The 18,848-nt window shown below is 35.6% G+C and overlaps 2 protein-coding genes across 3 annotated transcripts in view; one reads left to right on the top strand and one right to left on the bottom strand.

Annotated features, from left to right (window-relative positions):
* Window positions 1-3,978: 3,978 nt before the first annotated feature.
* Window positions 3,979-13,254, top strand: tbrg1 (transforming growth factor beta regulator 1). 2 transcript variants are annotated; one of them, XM_015372697.1, is made up of 15 exons: window positions 3,979-4,102; window positions 4,230-4,370; window positions 6,361-6,418; window positions 6,496-6,578; window positions 6,769-6,805; window positions 7,102-7,164; window positions 7,962-8,198; window positions 9,530-9,600; window positions 9,694-9,938; window positions 10,017-10,153; window positions 10,275-10,421; window positions 10,782-10,879; window positions 11,037-11,147; window positions 12,195-12,340; window positions 12,803-13,251. In XM_015372697.1, exons 2-15 carry the CDS (start codon window positions 4,252-4,254, stop codon window positions 12,880-12,882), a joined length of 1,632 nt encoding a protein of 543 aa, XP_015228183.1. In that variant the 5' UTR covers window positions 3,979-4,102; window positions 4,230-4,251; the 3' UTR covers window positions 12,883-13,251. The 2 variants fall into 2 exon arrangements, with proteins under 2 accessions (XP_015228183.1, XP_015228184.1); XM_015372698.1 differs by lacking the exon at window positions 7,102-7,164 and having other exon boundaries at window positions 12,803-13,254.
* A 607-nt stretch (window positions 13,255-13,861) lies between these two features.
* siae (sialic acid acetylesterase) overlaps window positions 13,862-18,848 on the bottom strand; it is a 13,600-nt gene continuing 8,613 nt past the window's right edge. The window contains exons 4-9 of the mRNA XM_015372706.1: window positions 17,956-18,124; window positions 17,763-17,848; window positions 17,548-17,681; window positions 17,278-17,432; window positions 16,797-16,983; window positions 13,862-15,340 (exon numbers count right to left, since the gene is read on the bottom strand). Coding sequence (XP_015228192.1) covers window positions 15,077-15,340; window positions 16,797-16,983; window positions 17,278-17,432; window positions 17,548-17,681; window positions 17,763-17,848; window positions 17,956-18,124 — 995 coding nt within the window. The 3' untranslated portion in view covers window positions 13,862-15,076. The remainder of the gene's footprint in view (window positions 15,341-16,796; window positions 16,984-17,277; window positions 17,433-17,547; window positions 17,682-17,762; window positions 17,849-17,955; window positions 18,125-18,848) is intronic.

Below are 18,848 nucleotides of genomic sequence, written 5' to 3'. Positions count from 1 at the left end.
GTAAAAAAGGAGCTGTCCAAAAATGTGTCAATCAAGAATTAACAAAAAGTGTTGGTTAAAAAGGTCACTTAAGTAATGAGTTAACATCTGAGTTGACATGTTAATAGTTTTTGTCAGAAAGCAGAGAACATGTTTATTGTCTGGATTTTAAAATTACAAATTAAAAATGTACAAATAAAAAATGAAGCATCAAAATTCAGGCATATTTAAAACAGGACAGTCATTTAAAATTATGTTTTCAGAATGTGAATGTACTTGCCTCTATATGGCAGAGTACAGCATAACTTTACAACAACAAAGCTTTGCTAAAAACAAGTTGTAACATAAGCTGTAAGGAAGTGTGTGTCTGCTGCAGAATAAAGTCAGATGTAACTGACTTATTACAGCAATGAATCAATTAATACATGGCTTAATCTCACACTATTCTACCAAGATGCCTTACTCACCTCGTGATACAGGGTACTTAAAAATGAGAGTAACCCCTATAACTCTTTTTCCTGTTTGACTAATTAGGCTATAAAAAAAAACTTTTCAAATTGTCATTTGATTCTAAAATATGTGAAAAGAATTAAACTACATGATAGCATCACTAAAAATGCAGCTGCTCACAATGAAGCAGAAAGCAATGAATTCTCACCACTTATATCATTATGGGAGCATCATGCAGAGTGGGAGTAAATCTAATGTGACACACATTAGAATGCTGGGTAGGGTGAAATGGTCTAGAATAAATGTCATAGTGTGTATTTAAACCTAAATACATAACCTAATACAAGTCATTGTTCTTTAAAGCAGTCCTTGTACACTTAATGATCCATCCCTTTGTAAAATTATTTGTAGGGAACACCACCATGTTTGAAACACCTTGGAAGCAACTTCTGTTGTATCATGAAGACCAGCCAAAAAGGGTAACGTTCTTTGATTTCTCCAGTGCATATGTCACAATTCAGCTCAGTTTGCTTTGTCAGAAACTCCAGAAAACTTCACTGGAAGCTTTAAATATCGGCCGAATCGAAGACTACTTGACAAATTGACCATAGTTTGTGAGACTGAAGGGTCAAGTGTCTTACTAGGTAGTCAGCAGAACAGGAGCATTGCGGAAATGGAAACCCTATCATTTCTTTTTACTCTGTACAGCTCTGACTTCCAGTACAAGACAAACTCCTGTCATCTGCAGAAATAGTCAGATGACCCTTAGAGATGAGCAAGAAGTTGAGAACAAGAAAAATGGTGGACCACTTTGTGGCATGGTGTGGAAACATACCAAAACAAACTTAATTTCAGTTAATTTAAAAATTTCAAATAACTTCTACAGTTTCATTTAAAATGTTTTTATGCTCATTTGAGGCAGTTTTAACTATTACGAAAAGGAGTCAGAACGAAACAAAAGCTGGAAGCCAATTTGCCAAATAAGTTCTCACATTGCTAACATTTACCCCGCATGAAGAATCCCATAAAGTAATGCATCAGAATTCCAATTTCTTTACTACGTCCTCCTACTGCATGTAACATTGCCAGTACTAGTTGAAAGATGCTTATTTTACATTTTCTCTGGAAGGAAATGTAGCAATTGACTGAATCAAATGAGGCCTGTGGAGCTTTAATTTTTCTTTTGGTTCTCTTCTCTAAAGTCATGATATGCTCTTGAATTATTCTCCATAGACATCTTAACAGTTCCATTTTACACAGTTTGTGGCTCATGGAGCTCATAGCATTTTGCTAAAGTCCCAAAATTGAAGAATTGTACATTCCATACCTCCATACTCTTATATGAGTGCAAATTTACTAGAAAGAAATCAACTGTAGAAAAGAATATGAATCAGCAAAGTGCAAAAGGGTCAAATTTTTTATATAGTTATTTGAAACAGTTTATTTTTTCTCTTCCTTTTGGTACAATAAACCAATGTTTTCCATCTATATCACTTGAGATGTTTACATAGCTCTTTCAGCGATGCCATGTTTCAAAATATTTGGATTAAAACATCTCAGTACAAATTCCTGTATTACAAATAAATGTTAAAACTGATTTTGTACACCTACAGGTTGAGTAACAAGCTAGACAACTTAGACAACAAGGTTGCTGTTGAGCTGTCTAGAAACCATTATGAAATGTTTATCTTCTCATGCTTGTTTGCCACAATCTTCAGAGTTTGCATCACAAAGCGTGTTTGTCAGAATAAAGAGGAGACCCAGAAAAAAGAAAGAATAATTCAAAAGAAATTTGTTCTGTGTATATTAATAAATAACTGAGTCTCTGTTAAACCCAAATATGTAACTTGGTGTTTCATTATACTGTATGATGTACTGACTGAGGAACCCTAAATGAGCGAGGAAGGAAGAATAAAACACCCTGGAAGATATTTTTAACTATCCCCACACATCTGAGATGAAAATTCTTACACACTACATGAACTTGGAAAAACTCTTCTCTAGATAAAAGGACACTGTAAGAATTTATTTTCTTTCTCTGTCATTATAACTGGAGGATATTGTCTGGATGGGTAAGTAAATTATTAAACCTGGTTCTCTGGTAATGCAGGAATGTGTGGACTACTTTATACCACAATACATTTTGTTATTCCTGATCTTAATTTACGTTTAAAAAAATTTGATTTTTATATTTTATCAGGAAACTTAATAAATACAGAAACAGGGCAAGTATAACAGAGTGTATGCGGTATGCTTTAAATACGTATTTATATTAATGTCAGTTTAGTATGCAGGTACTGCAAATGCCTAAAGTAGTATTTTTTCGTATTTCTGTGTTAGTTTTATGATATTAAACAACAGCAAATAAAATAAAATCATGTTATACAAAAAAAATTCAAATCAATCCTGTCTTATTCACTAATATGCAATGTTTTCAATCTAAAATAGTGATTTATTAGAACAAAAGTTTTCAGGTTAGCTTTTCTGTCTTTAGTGATGACATTTAATGTTAAAATAAAGGTCTTCAACAGGGGGTCCGTGACCCTTAGGGGGTCCTCGGAGGTACTACGTGGGGGTCACAAAAGTTTCGGTTCTTATATTCCCCACTGCAATTTTTTCCACTATTTCAAATGTCTTTAAATACACATTAACATGAATTCAACACACTGTAGTAAACAGATAAATGGAGGCAGAAGATGTCTTTTAGTCATCAATGCACACATTTGTCCCACATCATGTCCCATCAACAAGGAATTAGAATCAGATTCAGAAATACTTTAATAATCTCACGGCGAAATTACTTTTGTTACATTACTCTATCAGTAATAGAGTGACTTTAGGACCAGTTTGATATAAAACAATTTCATACATTATATATAATTAGGGGATCCCGTTCCATCTCACCATCAGTTTGGGGGTCCTTGTCCTAGAAAACGTCAAAGACCCCTGTGTTAAAATATACACAAAGAAGTTTAAAAATATTGTTAAATGAAAAGGGGTCAAAATAAATTTAATTTTCGCAGGACATTTTGAAACTGTTATAATAACATATTTAAATAACTTTCGTTGTCATTCCAAAAAAAATTAAAAACAATCCACTGAACTTGGTTTCCAAGTTTGAAGACGTCTTCAAACTTGGAAACCAAGTCCAGTGGATTTTTAATTTTTTTTGGGAATGACCATGACCTGAATGACTGAGAACCTTCAAAACTGTAGTATTTTCATGTAAAAGAAACAGTTTTTTGTGTTTTAATTTTCATTTCCTTTTTATCTTATGTATTATATCTCATTTAGATTTAAAACAGAATCCTTTTTATTACGTTTTCATCGAGAGGTCCTGTCTGTTTTAAATAAAGGTTTGGTTAAAAAAAAAAAAAGATGACCAAACCGGATATCCTGTTAGAGTGCGCACGACTAAAATGCTCGATAGCAATACATGGCATTTATTCAGTTTTAGCTACTTTAAATTTAAGATTGCCACTGGGACAAATATGGGCTTATAAATGAGTGTTTTCTCTAGAATTTAATTTGTAAAGCACCACAGAGCATCGCTGTTACTGCAGCTGCCATTCTATTTAGCTTTAGCGCTTTCTCTTTATGTAAACAAAAGAAAGGTTCCGCCTCGGAGGGGAAATAACTGAGGAGCACAAACCGATTTGCTGCATTGCTGAAGGTATTTTCTTTTTTTGGAAAGCAAACTAATAGCGTGTGTGGTTTTACTTACAGACATTTGGCTCTAGATATACACATAGAAGGTGCAGATGTTTGAGTTGGCTGCTCTAACATTTCTATTTTCCCAGCAGCGCATTTGCCCTGTGGTCAATGGAGTCACTCAATACGTTTGAGTCTGAGATGGAGCCTGATGGGCAGACAAACTACTCCCTGTTTCCTGCTCTGGACAGTATTGCAAGTCTGTCAGGGACAACAGAGAACATTGAGAGGTTCGTTTATGTTACAAATGATTGCAGTTCTTACAAAACATCATTTTCTTTTAGTAAAAGTACCTTTCTGAGTTAGATGCATCGTTTTGTTATATGAATGCATTTTAAGTACAGTTATCTGAACTTCCTAAATGCATTTTCAATTTCCACGTTTTAGTCATCAGTAAATTTTAAAATGAGTGGCTTTATTTTACCTCTTCCTCTGTTAGGTGTTTCAGTTGGATTAAATCAGACAAATTGAAGGCATAGTGTTACTATTGGTGCAATACAGTCATAATATGTGTTTATATTGTGAGTATGAATGCATCAATCTTTGGATTGATTTCTGATCCCTGGTTTTGTGAAGTTCTCACCTGCTAATACTGATTTTAGAATGTCAGAAATTTTCAAATTGCTCCCTTCAAGTTTTGTATATTACTTGTAGTCACTATTTGAACAAAACTATAATAAAAAAATAAATAAAATTAAGACTTAAAGGTGATCAAAGCAAAAGGTGAATTCAACTCAAATAGCCACCTGATGCACCGTGGATTCAGGCTTACGCAGTCCAAAAAGAAAAAAAAAAGTGTCAAAATCCAATTCTTTGCTTTCTTTATTTCTCCGTTCAGACAAACAGGTTACAGGATTCCTCTATTGCTCTCACTCTGATTCCTGCACCTGTTCTTTGATTGACTGACTGATTGATTGAGTGGCTGAAAACTGAGAACTGAAAACTAGTAAAAAAAAAAAAACGATATGACCACCCACGTGCATAATGAGCTACCTAAGACCTTCCTATTTATACTGTGAAACACCCACATCCCAAGCTGAAATTAATTAACCAATTAAGTGAATCACTAAACAAATCATATTCTAAATAACAAATCAAAATAAATAGTCAAAGTTCTAAGTTTAACTGAAAATAGAGAAATAGCTGCTACATTACTCTTTTGCTGCTTTTGTGAAAAATTGAAAATTAAACTGAATGAAATATTACAGTAATATTAGACAAGGCTTAAATTTTATAAATCTGCATGGAGTAGAACTGTTTTTCACCATGTTACTGAAAATCTACAATTATAGTCAAATCCTTCAGTTTTGAGGTAGAAAAACAAAAATCTTAAAAAAAAAAAGAAAAAAAAAGAAAATTTCTAGAACATTTTTCTTGCTACTTGAATATTATAATAAAGATCACAAATTATTTCCTTCAAATACCTGAAAATATAAGGCCCACCATTATCACATCAAGACCTTTTTTATTCGGCAAGATTTATTAAAAAATACGTTGCAGTGTTCAAAGTTGCTATAGAGTTAAAAAAAAACATCCTTTTCTGTGGTCTGTCATCATTTTTTGTATAGGAGTACAGGCTGTGTGCAGTGCAGGCTTCAGAATGTTTTTACATTTTTCAATGCAAACAAAAACAGAGATGCTTTTTCCTTAACTTTCATCTGCAGTAGTCAACAATAAGGTGCATGATAAACTCCGCAATTCAATTGGAAGATACCCAAACATGGCATAAGGAGTATAGTTTAGATTAAAACTATCACAGTTTATTTGCTGAATCATGTTTCCCCTGTTCTGGAAAAATACAATGCAGGGAAATACATGTAACGTAGGATTATCAATAAGGAATAAATTAATAATTGGTTGCACTAGGTGAATATTGGAAAGTCCAAATTTATTCCCATGTTAAATCAAACTTCAAAAAAATCTACAATTATTTTATGATAGAAAGTAAAAAAGAAATTTTCGAAATTACAGAACTGAACTAATTTCAACAATGGAAGATGGATGGATAGATAGCGTTATCTGTAGCTATAGCGCCCCCTAGCTCCAACATTTAAGAGTGGCTTATGTTATACACATATAACTTTGCACAGCAATGTTAAATGCTTTTATTTGTCACAGGTAGGGTAGGTCATGCATCAACTGATTTCTCAGTAGATTGTTTAGTTTGATTCTTTCATTATTTATTTTATTTATTTGCAAACTTGTTCTCCCTTTTTGCAGTGAACCTCCCAGTGAAATTACTGAGAAACCAAATCTCACGTGGCTTGATGCTGCTCAGGTATTGCCTACAAATCCATTAGACTCTTTGCTGCCACCAGCTGCTACTTTAGATGTCATTGCCTCTTCCTTGTGTAGATTGTCCTGGAGGAAGCTGGGCGTCCCATGCACATAAAGGAGATTAAGCAAAGAATCATCAATAGGGGCCTTGTTCAGTCTAAGTATGGCAATCGTTCATATTTGATAAAGGTTTAAAATATGCATATTCCTGCTAAAGTTTCTCTTTAGATTATTTGTGATGTTTGCACGTGTTAACTGTTTGAACAAAGAGAAGCTAATTAGTGTGAAGCTTTTAAATATTTAATAGTAATTTGGATATTCTTAATCTACTTACATTGTTTTCCTCAACAGTGCAAAATCAAGCCTGGAAGCCGTCATGTATCGTGAGGTAAGAATATTTTTTTTAAACTGTGAAACCTCTCCCCCTGCGTTTGTCTGGATGTCTTTTAATTTCTCCATGTCTTCCCATCAAGCTTTTTTGACCCTTTTTTTTTTTACCATCATCTAGACATATCTGAACCATGACTATGTCAAAGAGCTGCTCGGTAGAGATATGCGCAATCCCTAAACCTGCTGTATCCAATGAGGATACAGTTTACCTAAACCCGATTTTATGGGTTTTTATGGCCAAATAGAGTTTCCTGCCCCAAATGCATTCGGGCTCAGTTTCACATTATGTTTCAGACCCAAAAAGGCAGCAGGCGTTTCAAGAGGATTGAAAACAGAAATGGAGTCTTTGCCTTACTGGTGAGTTTTCTGGTAAAACTGACATCTCTTTCACACGAAAACTAAAAACAAAATGGAGCCCATAAAGAATTTGCTTTTACCTTTTTTATTGTAAGTACCTCTGTACAAGGTATAATATTAAATTACAGTTATGATTATTACGGTATGTAAATAGTTTATTTCTAAATTTCTTTTATGCCACACATTTAAATGCCACAATCAGAAAAAATATTTCTTTAAATACGTATTTATATTAATGTCAGTTAAAAAATACTAAGAAATGTGTTTTATGAACATTTAAAGTATTGTTAGTATTCAAGAAGAAGCTATACTGTGAAACAGATAATTGTCATAAAGAGTGAAAATATTTGATGTTCAAAACACAAATAATTATTTTATCATTTCCCATCTTTGCTGTTAACCATCATGAAAATAGAAAACAGAAAATAGAATAGAAATAGTGTGACGGTGGGGAAATTAATCCGGCCCCGCCCACTGACTGTGTATATTACTGACAGGTTAAATACATTTATATGGGCTTTAAAATAGTTTAATTAATGCTATAATAGACTGTTCATAATTTGTTGTCTAATGCAAATGGTTTCAATTTTCTAGAAATTATTGGATATATTTAAAAAAAAGTTAGAGTTTTGCGTCTTACGTTTCCTTTGCCACAGTGTCTTCACATTTTGTTAACAGTTTTTCATTACTGCATTTCGTATTGAAATCTGTGTTAATTGTTTACATTTTCACGAGCTAAGCGCAACACAGACGTCTTGTATCTGAACCTTCTCCTGTGTCTCCCTGCTGCCTTGCAGACTGATGAGGAGCGGCAGCAGGCCCTCACCGCCCAGGCTTTCCTCAGCTCGGCGCCACCGGCCCCGCAGAGTGGAGCTTCCAGCTCTGGCTCCGGCGCCTCGGTGCCGGCCTTCCCATCTCCCCCGAGTTCCTCCGATCAAAAACCAAAGTTAAAGAGGGGTCAGCGGAAAAAGCAGAATGAGAAGTACAGATTGAAGTACTTGAGGCTGCGCAAAGCTGCTCGCACCATGATATTTGTAAGAAAACTTTTCTACCAAATATTAACCTTATACAGGAAAGAAAAAAAAAGCACCTTATCTGTCTGTTCTGTGTTTATATGTGGCGTGTGTTTTGTGCGGTATCGCTTTAGTGATTAAACACTACCTGGATGGAAGCAAATGACATATTCTACTCTTGTGATATTTCTAGATTAGATACTAAACTGAAATGAAAAACAAGAAAGTGTTAAAACTAAATATATCCCCTGACTCTGTAAGTAAATTTAATCTTTTGCGGTATTAGTTTATAAGCCTCTTACATGTGTGGAAAAATGTTGACAATGTCTGCTTCCTACTTCAGTGTGTTTGATAATGAGGGCCAGTCTCCATCTGACCTCACGTTGGAGTCCAAAATACTTTAGTTCATGTTCAACCCAGTGTCCGCATGTCGCATCACTAATTGCAACCAAACAAGTTATGTATGTTTTTTTTATTTTTTAGCTTTTTATTGTCATCACACTGTCGCAAGTACAAAGCAACGAAATTAACTCTCTGCATTTTACCCCCCCGCATAGGAGCAGTGGGCTGCCATTGTGAGGTGCAATCGGGGTTAACGATTCTTGCTCAGGGTCACATAGTGGCAGTCTGTGGGGGTGGGTTTAAAACTCACAACCTCAGGATTCCAAGCTCTATGCCCTAATCATTAGGCCGCCACCGCCTTTCCAAACATCTCTGCTTTGTCCCTAGTGTCCAAATGACACTGTAAAAGAGGTTGTGTTTAATCAAAGCCTAGCTTCTGTCTCCATCTGCTTTTTAGCAAAAACTGGTACTCAGATCTTTTCCTGATCTGACTCTTGTGAAGTTTTATCATTGAATTTGTCGACTGAAGCCAGAGTTGTCTGAAATAAAGCCTGTAGTTTTTACATTTCCCAGAGCGTTATGATGCTAGTTCAGACAAATTTGCTGGCTCTTCCTTCTCTTTTTATGATGATTTCCATTTGTTAACAGTCTTCTTGGGCTGCTTTTAGTTTGGAAGGGACCCAATAACCTCCTTCTACATTGTTGTACAGGGTTACTCTCTGAGGTCTTCATCAACAATATTTTTACCAAAAATCTAAGTGTAAATAATAGAAATCTGTTTAACATCTTCTAAGTCCATAGGATTATGACCTTTCTTTCAGCTTTCTTTTTTATAAATATTAAATTATTTTGGTAAATCAGTAATCTTTGTGAAATAATTTTGAATCTGTTCTACAGTTGTTAAATGGGTGCATTTTCTTTTCACTGGGATTGTATAGATGTGGACATGGATAATAAGATTTTAATTCTTTTTGGTATGTAGCATGACTATACTGCTTTTCTTTTATTAGGAAAATGCGGCCCTTTGTGATGAAATTGCTCACACAGAAGAGAAGTTCTTAAGAGCAAAAGAGGAACGCAAGTATGTATATGTAGATATATAATTTGTTCTCAACCTTTTTTTAATCACATCTCCAATCACACCTTGAATTCCATTGTTTTCCTTTTTTTCTAGGTTCTTATTAAAGTCTTTGATGCAGTACCAGACTTTTTCAGAGGGGGAGCTCCTGCCTACTCCCGCTTCCAGCTCTCTTCCTCCTGCCCCACCTGCAGCCCTGAGCTCAGCTCCTGCTGCAGGGCCTTCAGCCACATCTTTGCCTCATAACCCGATGTCTGTGGTGCCAATGGGTGAAGATGGTCTGCTTAAAAAAACGAAGAAGGAAAGAAAAGAACGTGGGAAAGAAAATGGAAAGGAAGAATGTAAGTTTGAAAGAAGGTGTGGAAAGAATCAGTGTAACACGTCCTCATGAATAAATACCAATAAAAATGTGTCTTCAGTTCAGAAGAAGATGTCCAAGAAGAAGAAGCTGGCAGATGGCTCACGCAGACTGGTGCAGCCCATCCCACTGGACTCGTCGGGCCGCCCCGTGTTTCCTATCGTACTTGGAGGTTTAACCATCTACAGCCTAGGAGAGGTCAGCATACAGGAGAACTCTTAACATTATAGCATCGCTAATAATTTATAGTATTGAGCCAATAAGTCTCAGCTGGTCTGTTTAAGGCTGATCCCAACAATCTGAATTTGTGGCTCTTCAGATCATCACGGACAGAATGCTGTTCCATGATGAGTGCGCCATCTACCCAGTGGGTTTCTGCAGCACACGGGTTTACGCCAGCATGAAAAACCCTGAGCAGCAGTGCCTGTACACCTGCCAAATCAAGGACGGGGGGACGGGTCCCCAGGTGAAAATGCAAATCCACTGCAGCTGTTTTAGTACATTCCCATCTCTAAACATTAGCCTCTTTAGAACATGATAAATGTGACATCCAAAGATATGAAGTATTATATTGTGTTTGCTAGATTTAAATTACTGTGCACTGACTGAGACAAAATGTCTCTTTGAGGATAATAAAGTTGGCTTTTTTTTAGTAGTTTTTATGCGATAGTTACTTGTTTTATGAACAGTAGGCTGACAGGAAAGGGGATATGAGAGAGGGGGAGAGACATGCGGGAAAGGACCACAGGCCGAATTTGAAGCCTCCATACATAGGTTGTGTGCACTATCAGTGGGTGAAATGTTTTTTTCTGCTGCAAACTTTTAGTTTGAGATTGTGCCTGAAGAAGATCCTCAAAATGCCATCGTGGCGTCCTCCGCTCTGACATGCCACTCAAATCTGCTGAAGGCTATTTCCTCTAACAGGTAACCGTCCCCCCTACTGATTGTTTCCTAAAACTCTAACAAGCTTAAAAAAATCAAATGCTTGGAAAACTTGAGGTTCATCTGCAGCTTTTAGCTGATTTTTTTCCCCCCTTTGGTCCCGTTAAACCTCTTTAATATGTTTTTTTTTTTTTTCCAGTTCCAAGCCTGTGGCACCAATCATTCCATCTGGAGCTGACTTCTTCGGCTTCTCTCATCCGACCATCCAGAATCTCATCCAGAGCTGTCCTGGAGCTCGCAAATGTAGCAAGTGAGTTCACTTTGCTTCCTGGATGCTGTGCTCCTTCATACGTTAAGTCCTGACCGGTTTTATTCATATCCTGCTTGCTGTAGTGCTTAGCAGATGAAAGGAATCAAAGAAAGCTATTTGAAACGAAATTAAAAATAAATATTTTCTAAACGCCAAAAAATGCACGTTACATCCATGTTACAGACACATTTATGTTAAATTTAAAGTCAACTCTGAAGCAGTTTGAAAAAAGCTTAAAAGACAAATCCAATTGTGCTTCAGTATTCTTAGTATTTGTAATAAACGGTTTATTTTAAGAACTTAGGAATTTTAGACTTTAGTTTGATGGTAAAAATTAACTAAATGTTTAAAGAAAAGGAACATTTTAAATAAAACTTGACTGTTTGTTCCACTTTTATTTCCTAATTCATGACAAACAGGTCTCATTCTACTCATCTTTACTACTGAGAGACTGTGTCAAAGTTTAATGTTTCTTCTATACCAGTTATGCATCATGTTCAACTGCAGATATCAAGAGGATTAGGCTGCAGGATATTTGAAAAGATGCAAAGCAAATCGATGTTGGTTGGTTTTCATAGTGATTAACCCTCTTTTTATTTACTTCTCACATTTTTTCATCGTTATAATGTTTTTGCTACTCTCCATAATGTTCATCAACAAGGTTTTATGCTTGGGGATGAATGGTAGTAAAAGTCCTTGCAGTGTGCCAATATACGTTACTTACATGCATAGTTTTAAGGCATAGAATATTAACATATTTTGGTCTGTTAAATACTGCGTCCAAGTGGTCCTTTGTGATTGCTGTTCACATATCGATACATAGATGTAAAGATACTGATGGATGTACTTTATCAAATAAAATCAACTTCTCAGAATTATATCTTTATAACACTTAATATTTTCTGAATAGGGTTATGATTTTAGGGAACTCATCTGTTTTTAATTTATTGAAAGCAGACAAGCACCAAGAAAGAAAAAAGATCTTCATCTTAGTAGTAAATGTGGTTTTATCTATTAGATAATCCCTCGTTTCTCTGGATCCTTTAGCTACAGATGGATTCGTTTCGAGGTGTGTCGCCCTGGTGACGGCCAGCTCCCTCACAGCCTGTCAGAAGATGATGCCTCGATTAGCTTCGAAGCCTACCTGAGACACCAAGGCCTGGATGTGAACATCAAGATGGAGCACATCACAGGTGCGTCATTGTGTCAAATCTGACTCAATAACCCAAATAACCCACTCACTGCTTTCTGAATGTCTTTGGAGCAGATATAGTGTCACAGATGCGTTTTACTTATTTTCCCCAAATGAGTCCTAAATATTCTATTTTTAAAGTGAAACTGAAACAAAGTTGCTTGTTTGTATTTTCTTATGCATGCTGTGACACTGCATGCATTAGATGCACCATATGATGCAAGCGATTCCTAACCCAATAAGCTTAATTTTACATGTATTTAATAAAGCCAGCTGTGAAGTTGGAGAGAATATTCTCTGCTGGTTTATATTTTGATAATTGCTGGTTTATTTAACTGTTTGTGATATAATTCAAAAAGTTAGGTTTGTTAAAATCGGTTCTGGTGTTCTACTATAAGGAGAAGTGTTTTGCTTTCCCCAGGTGATCCACGTGCTAACCTGATCGTCCTCTTTCCTCTTTCAGGACAATCACCTCCATCTCCTGGTGCCTCTCATCACCAGACCTCCCCCACTGTGAAGCCATCCTCCTATTTCGGCTCCTGAGATTCCCTTCAGTTTGTTCTGAATCATACTTTTCCTTCATTTGAGAAACTCAGACATATTTAATTTGTAATTATTCAGCATTCCTTAGAGGTTGGCCTAAGGATGTGTACAGTATGTAAATGAGCTGTTGTTTTTGTTGCGATTGTTTCTTTATAAATGTTGATTTTTTTATATGTAATAATCATATATTACATTTTTATGTGTACAGTCATAACCTGCATTACTGAAACAAATCCTACATAGTTGAGTGTGATCATGATACAGTGATGTATATAGTATTAAACTGAACAGTGTGTTATAACCTGTGGAGTTATTTTACATACATTTAGTTAGGGTTAGTTTTTTTAAATAAATCGAAAGCTAAAAGATAAATCAGGCTCTTGTTACATGAAGAGAACGGTGGTTTGAAAGAGCCAAAATATGAGTGTGTGTATGTATGTGTGTGTCGTCATAACGATTTCTTAAACTCACATAAATTGTATTTCTATGTTCTAAAATTACTCATTTATTTCAGGTTAGAAAAAAGCTAACTACATCAAAATTCATGTAGTTGTATAAAATCTTGACAATATGGAATTCTTATTCTATTTTTTTTTTTTTTCTTTCACATTTCATCAAGACAGCAACAATGTGGAAAATCATTGCACGCTGCTAAGAACATATTATACAAATGGCCACAAATCTTACATTCCACTGATGGGTTGTATAAATGTGTGTAAACAAAAGAAATTACAATTGTGCATTTTATCATTTCAAATTTAGAATGACTGTGGATTAGAGAAAAATCAGTTCATTCATCATTCCCTTCTAAATAGAGAAACGTTTACATGCATCATTAGAAGCCTGAGTCCTGGATAAACTTCTAAGAACTATATGAATAAAATAAAAAAAATGGCCACCTATCACACATTTATATAAGCTCAGATTTAAAGACAATTTATAATGATCTAGCAGCAACAAATACAACTTTAAACTGATCCAGAGAAAAAAACATATTGGGACAAACCAGGGTATCTCCACTTGGATGAGATCAATCAGTTCCGTTTTACTCATGTTTAAAGCCGCCTAATATGTGTATATTTAGATGAGAGAGCCAGCTCCTCAGATGCATTGAAAATCTATACAAAAGCAAAAAATATAAAAAAGAAATAAAATTGAATAAGTTAATATTTTTATAAAGATAGATGAATGCAGCACCCTCTCTAGGCCAGAGTTTGTATTACACCATCCTTACTCTGGACTTTTCAACTAAACAGGTTCCAGCTCTTAAATGAAAAGTGCCAGCTGAGAACCAAGCAAGGTCATTAAACTACATAATCATAACCATCTTGTTTATTTTTCAAATATTTATTTGCAGCTGTATCATACAAATAGTTAAGAAATCCTATATTGTGATTTCTGCATTTGTTTTTGCTTTTTTAGAAAATGTCTCTTTCAAGGGACATGCACCTAAGATGACAGTTTCAGACCCCCGTGATTTCTAAGTGGGAGAACTTGCAAAATAGATGTTCAAATACGTATTTTCCTCGCTGCAAGTAAACACTGTTTTAAGACTTGTGTAAAATCTGTTTGCATCCATCCAGTTATCAGCTTGCCCTCATCTTTTTATTTTTTATAGTCAATATATTCCTAATTTACAGGTTTCATATTTACCCTGGTATCTGTTCATACACTGCAAAAAATGAAATCCAAGTCAATTTTTCTTAAAATAAGTGCATTTTTTTATTAAGGAGGTAGGTGAGACATACCTAAAGGATTAAGACAATTTACATTTCAAATTCCTTATTTCCAGTGCATCTTATTTTAACAGTAAAAATACTCATTCCATTGGCAGATTATTTACATACGGTACTCAGATTAAGGGTAAATAGACCAATTTTAATAGTTTTATACACTGCAAGATCTAACAGCAATAAATATAAAACAGGTATATTATTGAACACCTTTCCACTAATATCATGATTCTGTCCCAAAGTATAAATCTGACTTGTAGCTTCACCTGATAAATGGTCTTCTCCAGCAAATAGGCTATTGCTAATATTTTCCATTCCTCGTGAAAAAAGGAGAATAAAACACCAGTCATACTCCATCATTACTAGTCTTCATTAATCATAAAAGTAGAGTGGATTTTAGAAAATGTAAACAAAATACAGAAATAAAAGAAATCAGTAAAAAAATCATTTTTATTTCTTTTTCAGATTCTTTTCCAAACATTTTGATCGGCTGAGTATTTATTGGTGATAAAAGGAGGTGCAGGTAAATTCCCATCAATATCGTAAACAGGGCATGCTTTGAATTCACAGGGCCAGTCTCTCCATGCATATCTAAGAGCGGCAACTTCAGATGACGGACACGAGCCAGCAAACAGCCTGATGCTGGTGTGATTCCAATCCATGATGGCAGCTGGAAGCCAAATGGACTTGGTCTCACATGAAACTTTCTTCTCTGAACAGCAGATCTGTGAGAATAAAATTGGTTAATAGAGTTGGTGAAAATATCAACTTTTGATTTGAAGTTGCTATCAACTTAAATTCTGTTAATACAAAGTTGTTGAAATGCAAAGAAATCCCAAACCACAGTCTATACTAAATAAAAATATGAACAGTCTAGGTTAAAAAAAAAAAAAAAAAAAGATTTATTCCACCACTGTGATATATTGAGTGTATATTTGATAATTTTAATGAGGCCTTCTGGTAATGTAAGGATCTGGGGGAAAAAAATGTAACCACAGAAATATGAAGACCAATATTAAGTTTACATATACTGTACACTATAAGAACCCAAATCTTGGACTTATGAAATACTGTTTTAATGAGGCACAGCTTAGGCTACGTTAACACTGCAGGCCTTGATGCTCAAGTCAGATTTTTTTTTATTTTTTATTTTTAGTCACATTTTTTTTTGTGTTGCCGTTCACATTTCCAAATATATGCGACTTGTATGTGATCTGTGTGAACTGCATTAATACAACCAAAGTGTCCCGCAGGCACAGTAGAGGACATAATGACATCACAAGGCAGGGTGCTCTGTGTTTACGGAAGCAAGCATGGATGGTAGTGCTGGAGAACATCTAGCTATCTTTCCCAACCATAAAAACTCAATCTTTCCAAGATGGTTAAATATAAATACTGCTCTCTGCATCATCGTCCACCATTGTTGTTTTTCTTGCCACTTCTGCATAGCAAGAAGCGGAATAGTGACCTTTGTCAGGTATTAATGACATTCAGGTCAGATGAATGCAACCTTCAGACACAGGTCACATTTGAAAAGAAATTTGAAAAGATCAGATTAGTATTGGATTCAGGACCACATAGCCATTGGAAAAAAAATTTGCATCCGTGTTGTTCAGACTGTCATGAAAAGATCAGATCAGAACAACAAAACAAAACAAAAAACAATCAGATTTGGGTCACTTCAGGCTGCGGTGTGAACTTAGCCTTAGTGGATCAGCCTGTGGCACAGCTGAAGTCTACTGGAAGCCAATGTGTCTTTGATAGCTCCCTTCAGTTTGCATGCATCGTTTTATCTGGTCTCTTATCTTCCTCTTGACAATATACTCCACAGGGTTCAGATTTAATCATGATAACAGGACTTTGGCCAGTCAGGCACACCAATATCATTTAATGTTTATTATTTAAAGCAGGTGCTGGTAATTTCTCCTAGGCACTAAAGTCCTAAAAGCTGCATCTTCACGAAGCTTTCAAACTAAAACAGGCTGCAATCCAAGTCTTAACCTCAAATGAAATGAAACATCTATTTTTATTGAACTTTGACAATAAAAGCTACTAAAGCTGCCAATATCTTAGGTGTTTTTCCAATAAATTTTTCCTGCAACTCAGTAAATTCTTCAAATGTATTTTGTTGTGTATGTTTTATACAATCTGAAATAATCTTAATCATACAGGGATGCTCACCTCAAAAATGTTTTTAGATGATGCAACAGAGACAGCCTTATCGTAGGTGATGATGATTGAGTTTTCCTTTAACATGATTTCTTTGGGGAAAGGTCCTTGGAAAGATACATTTTTTTCTCCATAAGCCACAGCTCTAGCACCCAGTGTTAGCCTATGAGCAACATCCTGTTTGTCTCTGGGATGGATTCTGCAAAGGAAAATTAGGCTCCATAAAGTTTGATACAAAGTAAATACAGTAAAAAATAAAAGTTAAACAGTGAGAAATAGAAAAAAAAGATGAATTTTATTTTGTCTTTAAAAAACAAAATTTATTTCTCCTCATGTATGACTGCTTTTTATTATGACCATGCTATTATGAACTCAAACATTACAGCTACACATGTTTTTGCCAACATCATAGAAACTGGTGCATTAAGGAAAACCTTTCAACTTTTGACCACATTCTTTAGTACACAAGCATTTTTGCCAAATGTATCCTTACGTGCCATATGGTGAGGTTTTATCCGGTAAATCCAAAGCCACTGCCATGAAGGTGTTCTTCATCCTGCTGTTTGGGACAAAGCCCATGTCTGCCGTTTGGTGCCAGCGAATTTCAGGAAATCCATCATCTGCAGAACCGTTTTTGTAGGTGGACAGCTGCACACAAAAATTATTTATCAGATGCAGATATAGATGCTTATTTTATCTCCAGAACATACAAATCTGTCATGTTTTTTATTCTTAGATTTAAACAGTCCACTTTACAGCATACTTGAACAAATCCAAATGGGAAGTCAAGAGCAGTCTGCCCCCCGGAGCCTTGGTGAAATCCCATCCTCCAGGCATTTATCATAGCAGGAAATGAACAGTTGTACTTGTCTTGATGGTACTCTGCATTTGCCTCACCTGAAAATTATAAAGATTTGACTGATATGATTTGAGTATCCCAACTTTTAGAACATCTACCATTTGCAAAAGTTTCATTACCCTGGTACCAGATGGCTCCGTAGATCGTCATGTTGAGGAATGGGTGGATCATTGCATTCCATAAAACGGTGCTTTTCATCATAGAGCTGATGGATTATGTCTGACAGATTAGAGATCACCACACAACGGATAGACAAATATGTACAAATATACTGTCCATTTAGGTGGATTATGCAGTTTTTCATGTCCCTACTTGTCTTCACTTTGATTCAGTCCACACTGCTTCAGGGCTCTTGGGGAGGACCAGGCTTCCACTGGTGTGCCTCCCCAACATGACTCTACCAGTCCTATGGGGTACTGCAGCTTGTCGTACATGTAACGCCCAAAAAGCCAACACACAGCTGAAAAATCTGCAACGACACCTGCAAGAGCAGCAATACCACACAGCTTAGATGGGAAGCTGACATGCAGCAATCAAGGCGCTAACATTAGATGTATATGGAGCTATTAAATAAACAGGTGGACTTTCTCTATAATGAAATGATTATAAAGACTTTAATAAACCTTGAGAACTGATTGCAGGCTTGAATTTATTGCGATTTTTCTCTGGTGGTCCAAATTATAAATATAGACTCAAAATTTTACACACCGACTGATGTTTGCCTAAACCGTCTTTAAAGGGAGGATCCAGAGGAAGCCCTCATGAAGCCATTTCCATTATGTCTCACATTAGCTCATCACTTCATAGTGGTTAACAAACTAAATCAACCCCCCCAGTTTATGATGGCTTGAAACGCCATTGGTTACTGCATCATTCCTGAAAATCCTAACCCTCTTTAATTTCATCTGTGAGTGAAAGTTCTGATCAAATTATCGGTATCTGGACACTAGGGCTGCAACCAATGATTATTTTGCAAATTGATTATCTGTCAAAGGTTCCTTCAAGAAGTTTAAGAAACTAAACCAGGTGAAACAAAAACTTTACCACTTGTATTGTTCTGAATATTGCATATCTATAGACAAAAAATCTTTCTTTATCCAAAATGCAAAATGTTAAAGGAGAATTCCGGTTTTTAACACTTTTAGCCCATTTTCTGTAGTGTCCAGGATGAAATCGAATGATCGACACCAAAATTTTGACAATTG

This window comes from Cyprinodon variegatus, unplaced genomic scaffold (genome assembly GCF_000732505.1).
Source record: "Cyprinodon variegatus isolate N-32 unplaced genomic scaffold, C_variegatus-1.0 Scaffold75, whole genome shotgun sequence".
In the NCBI taxonomy this organism is placed as follows: domain Eukaryota; kingdom Metazoa; phylum Chordata; class Actinopteri; order Cyprinodontiformes; family Cyprinodontidae; genus Cyprinodon; species Cyprinodon variegatus.
The sequence above is the reverse complement of the archived record's forward strand: the minus strand, read 5'-3'. Positions and strand labels throughout refer to the sequence as shown.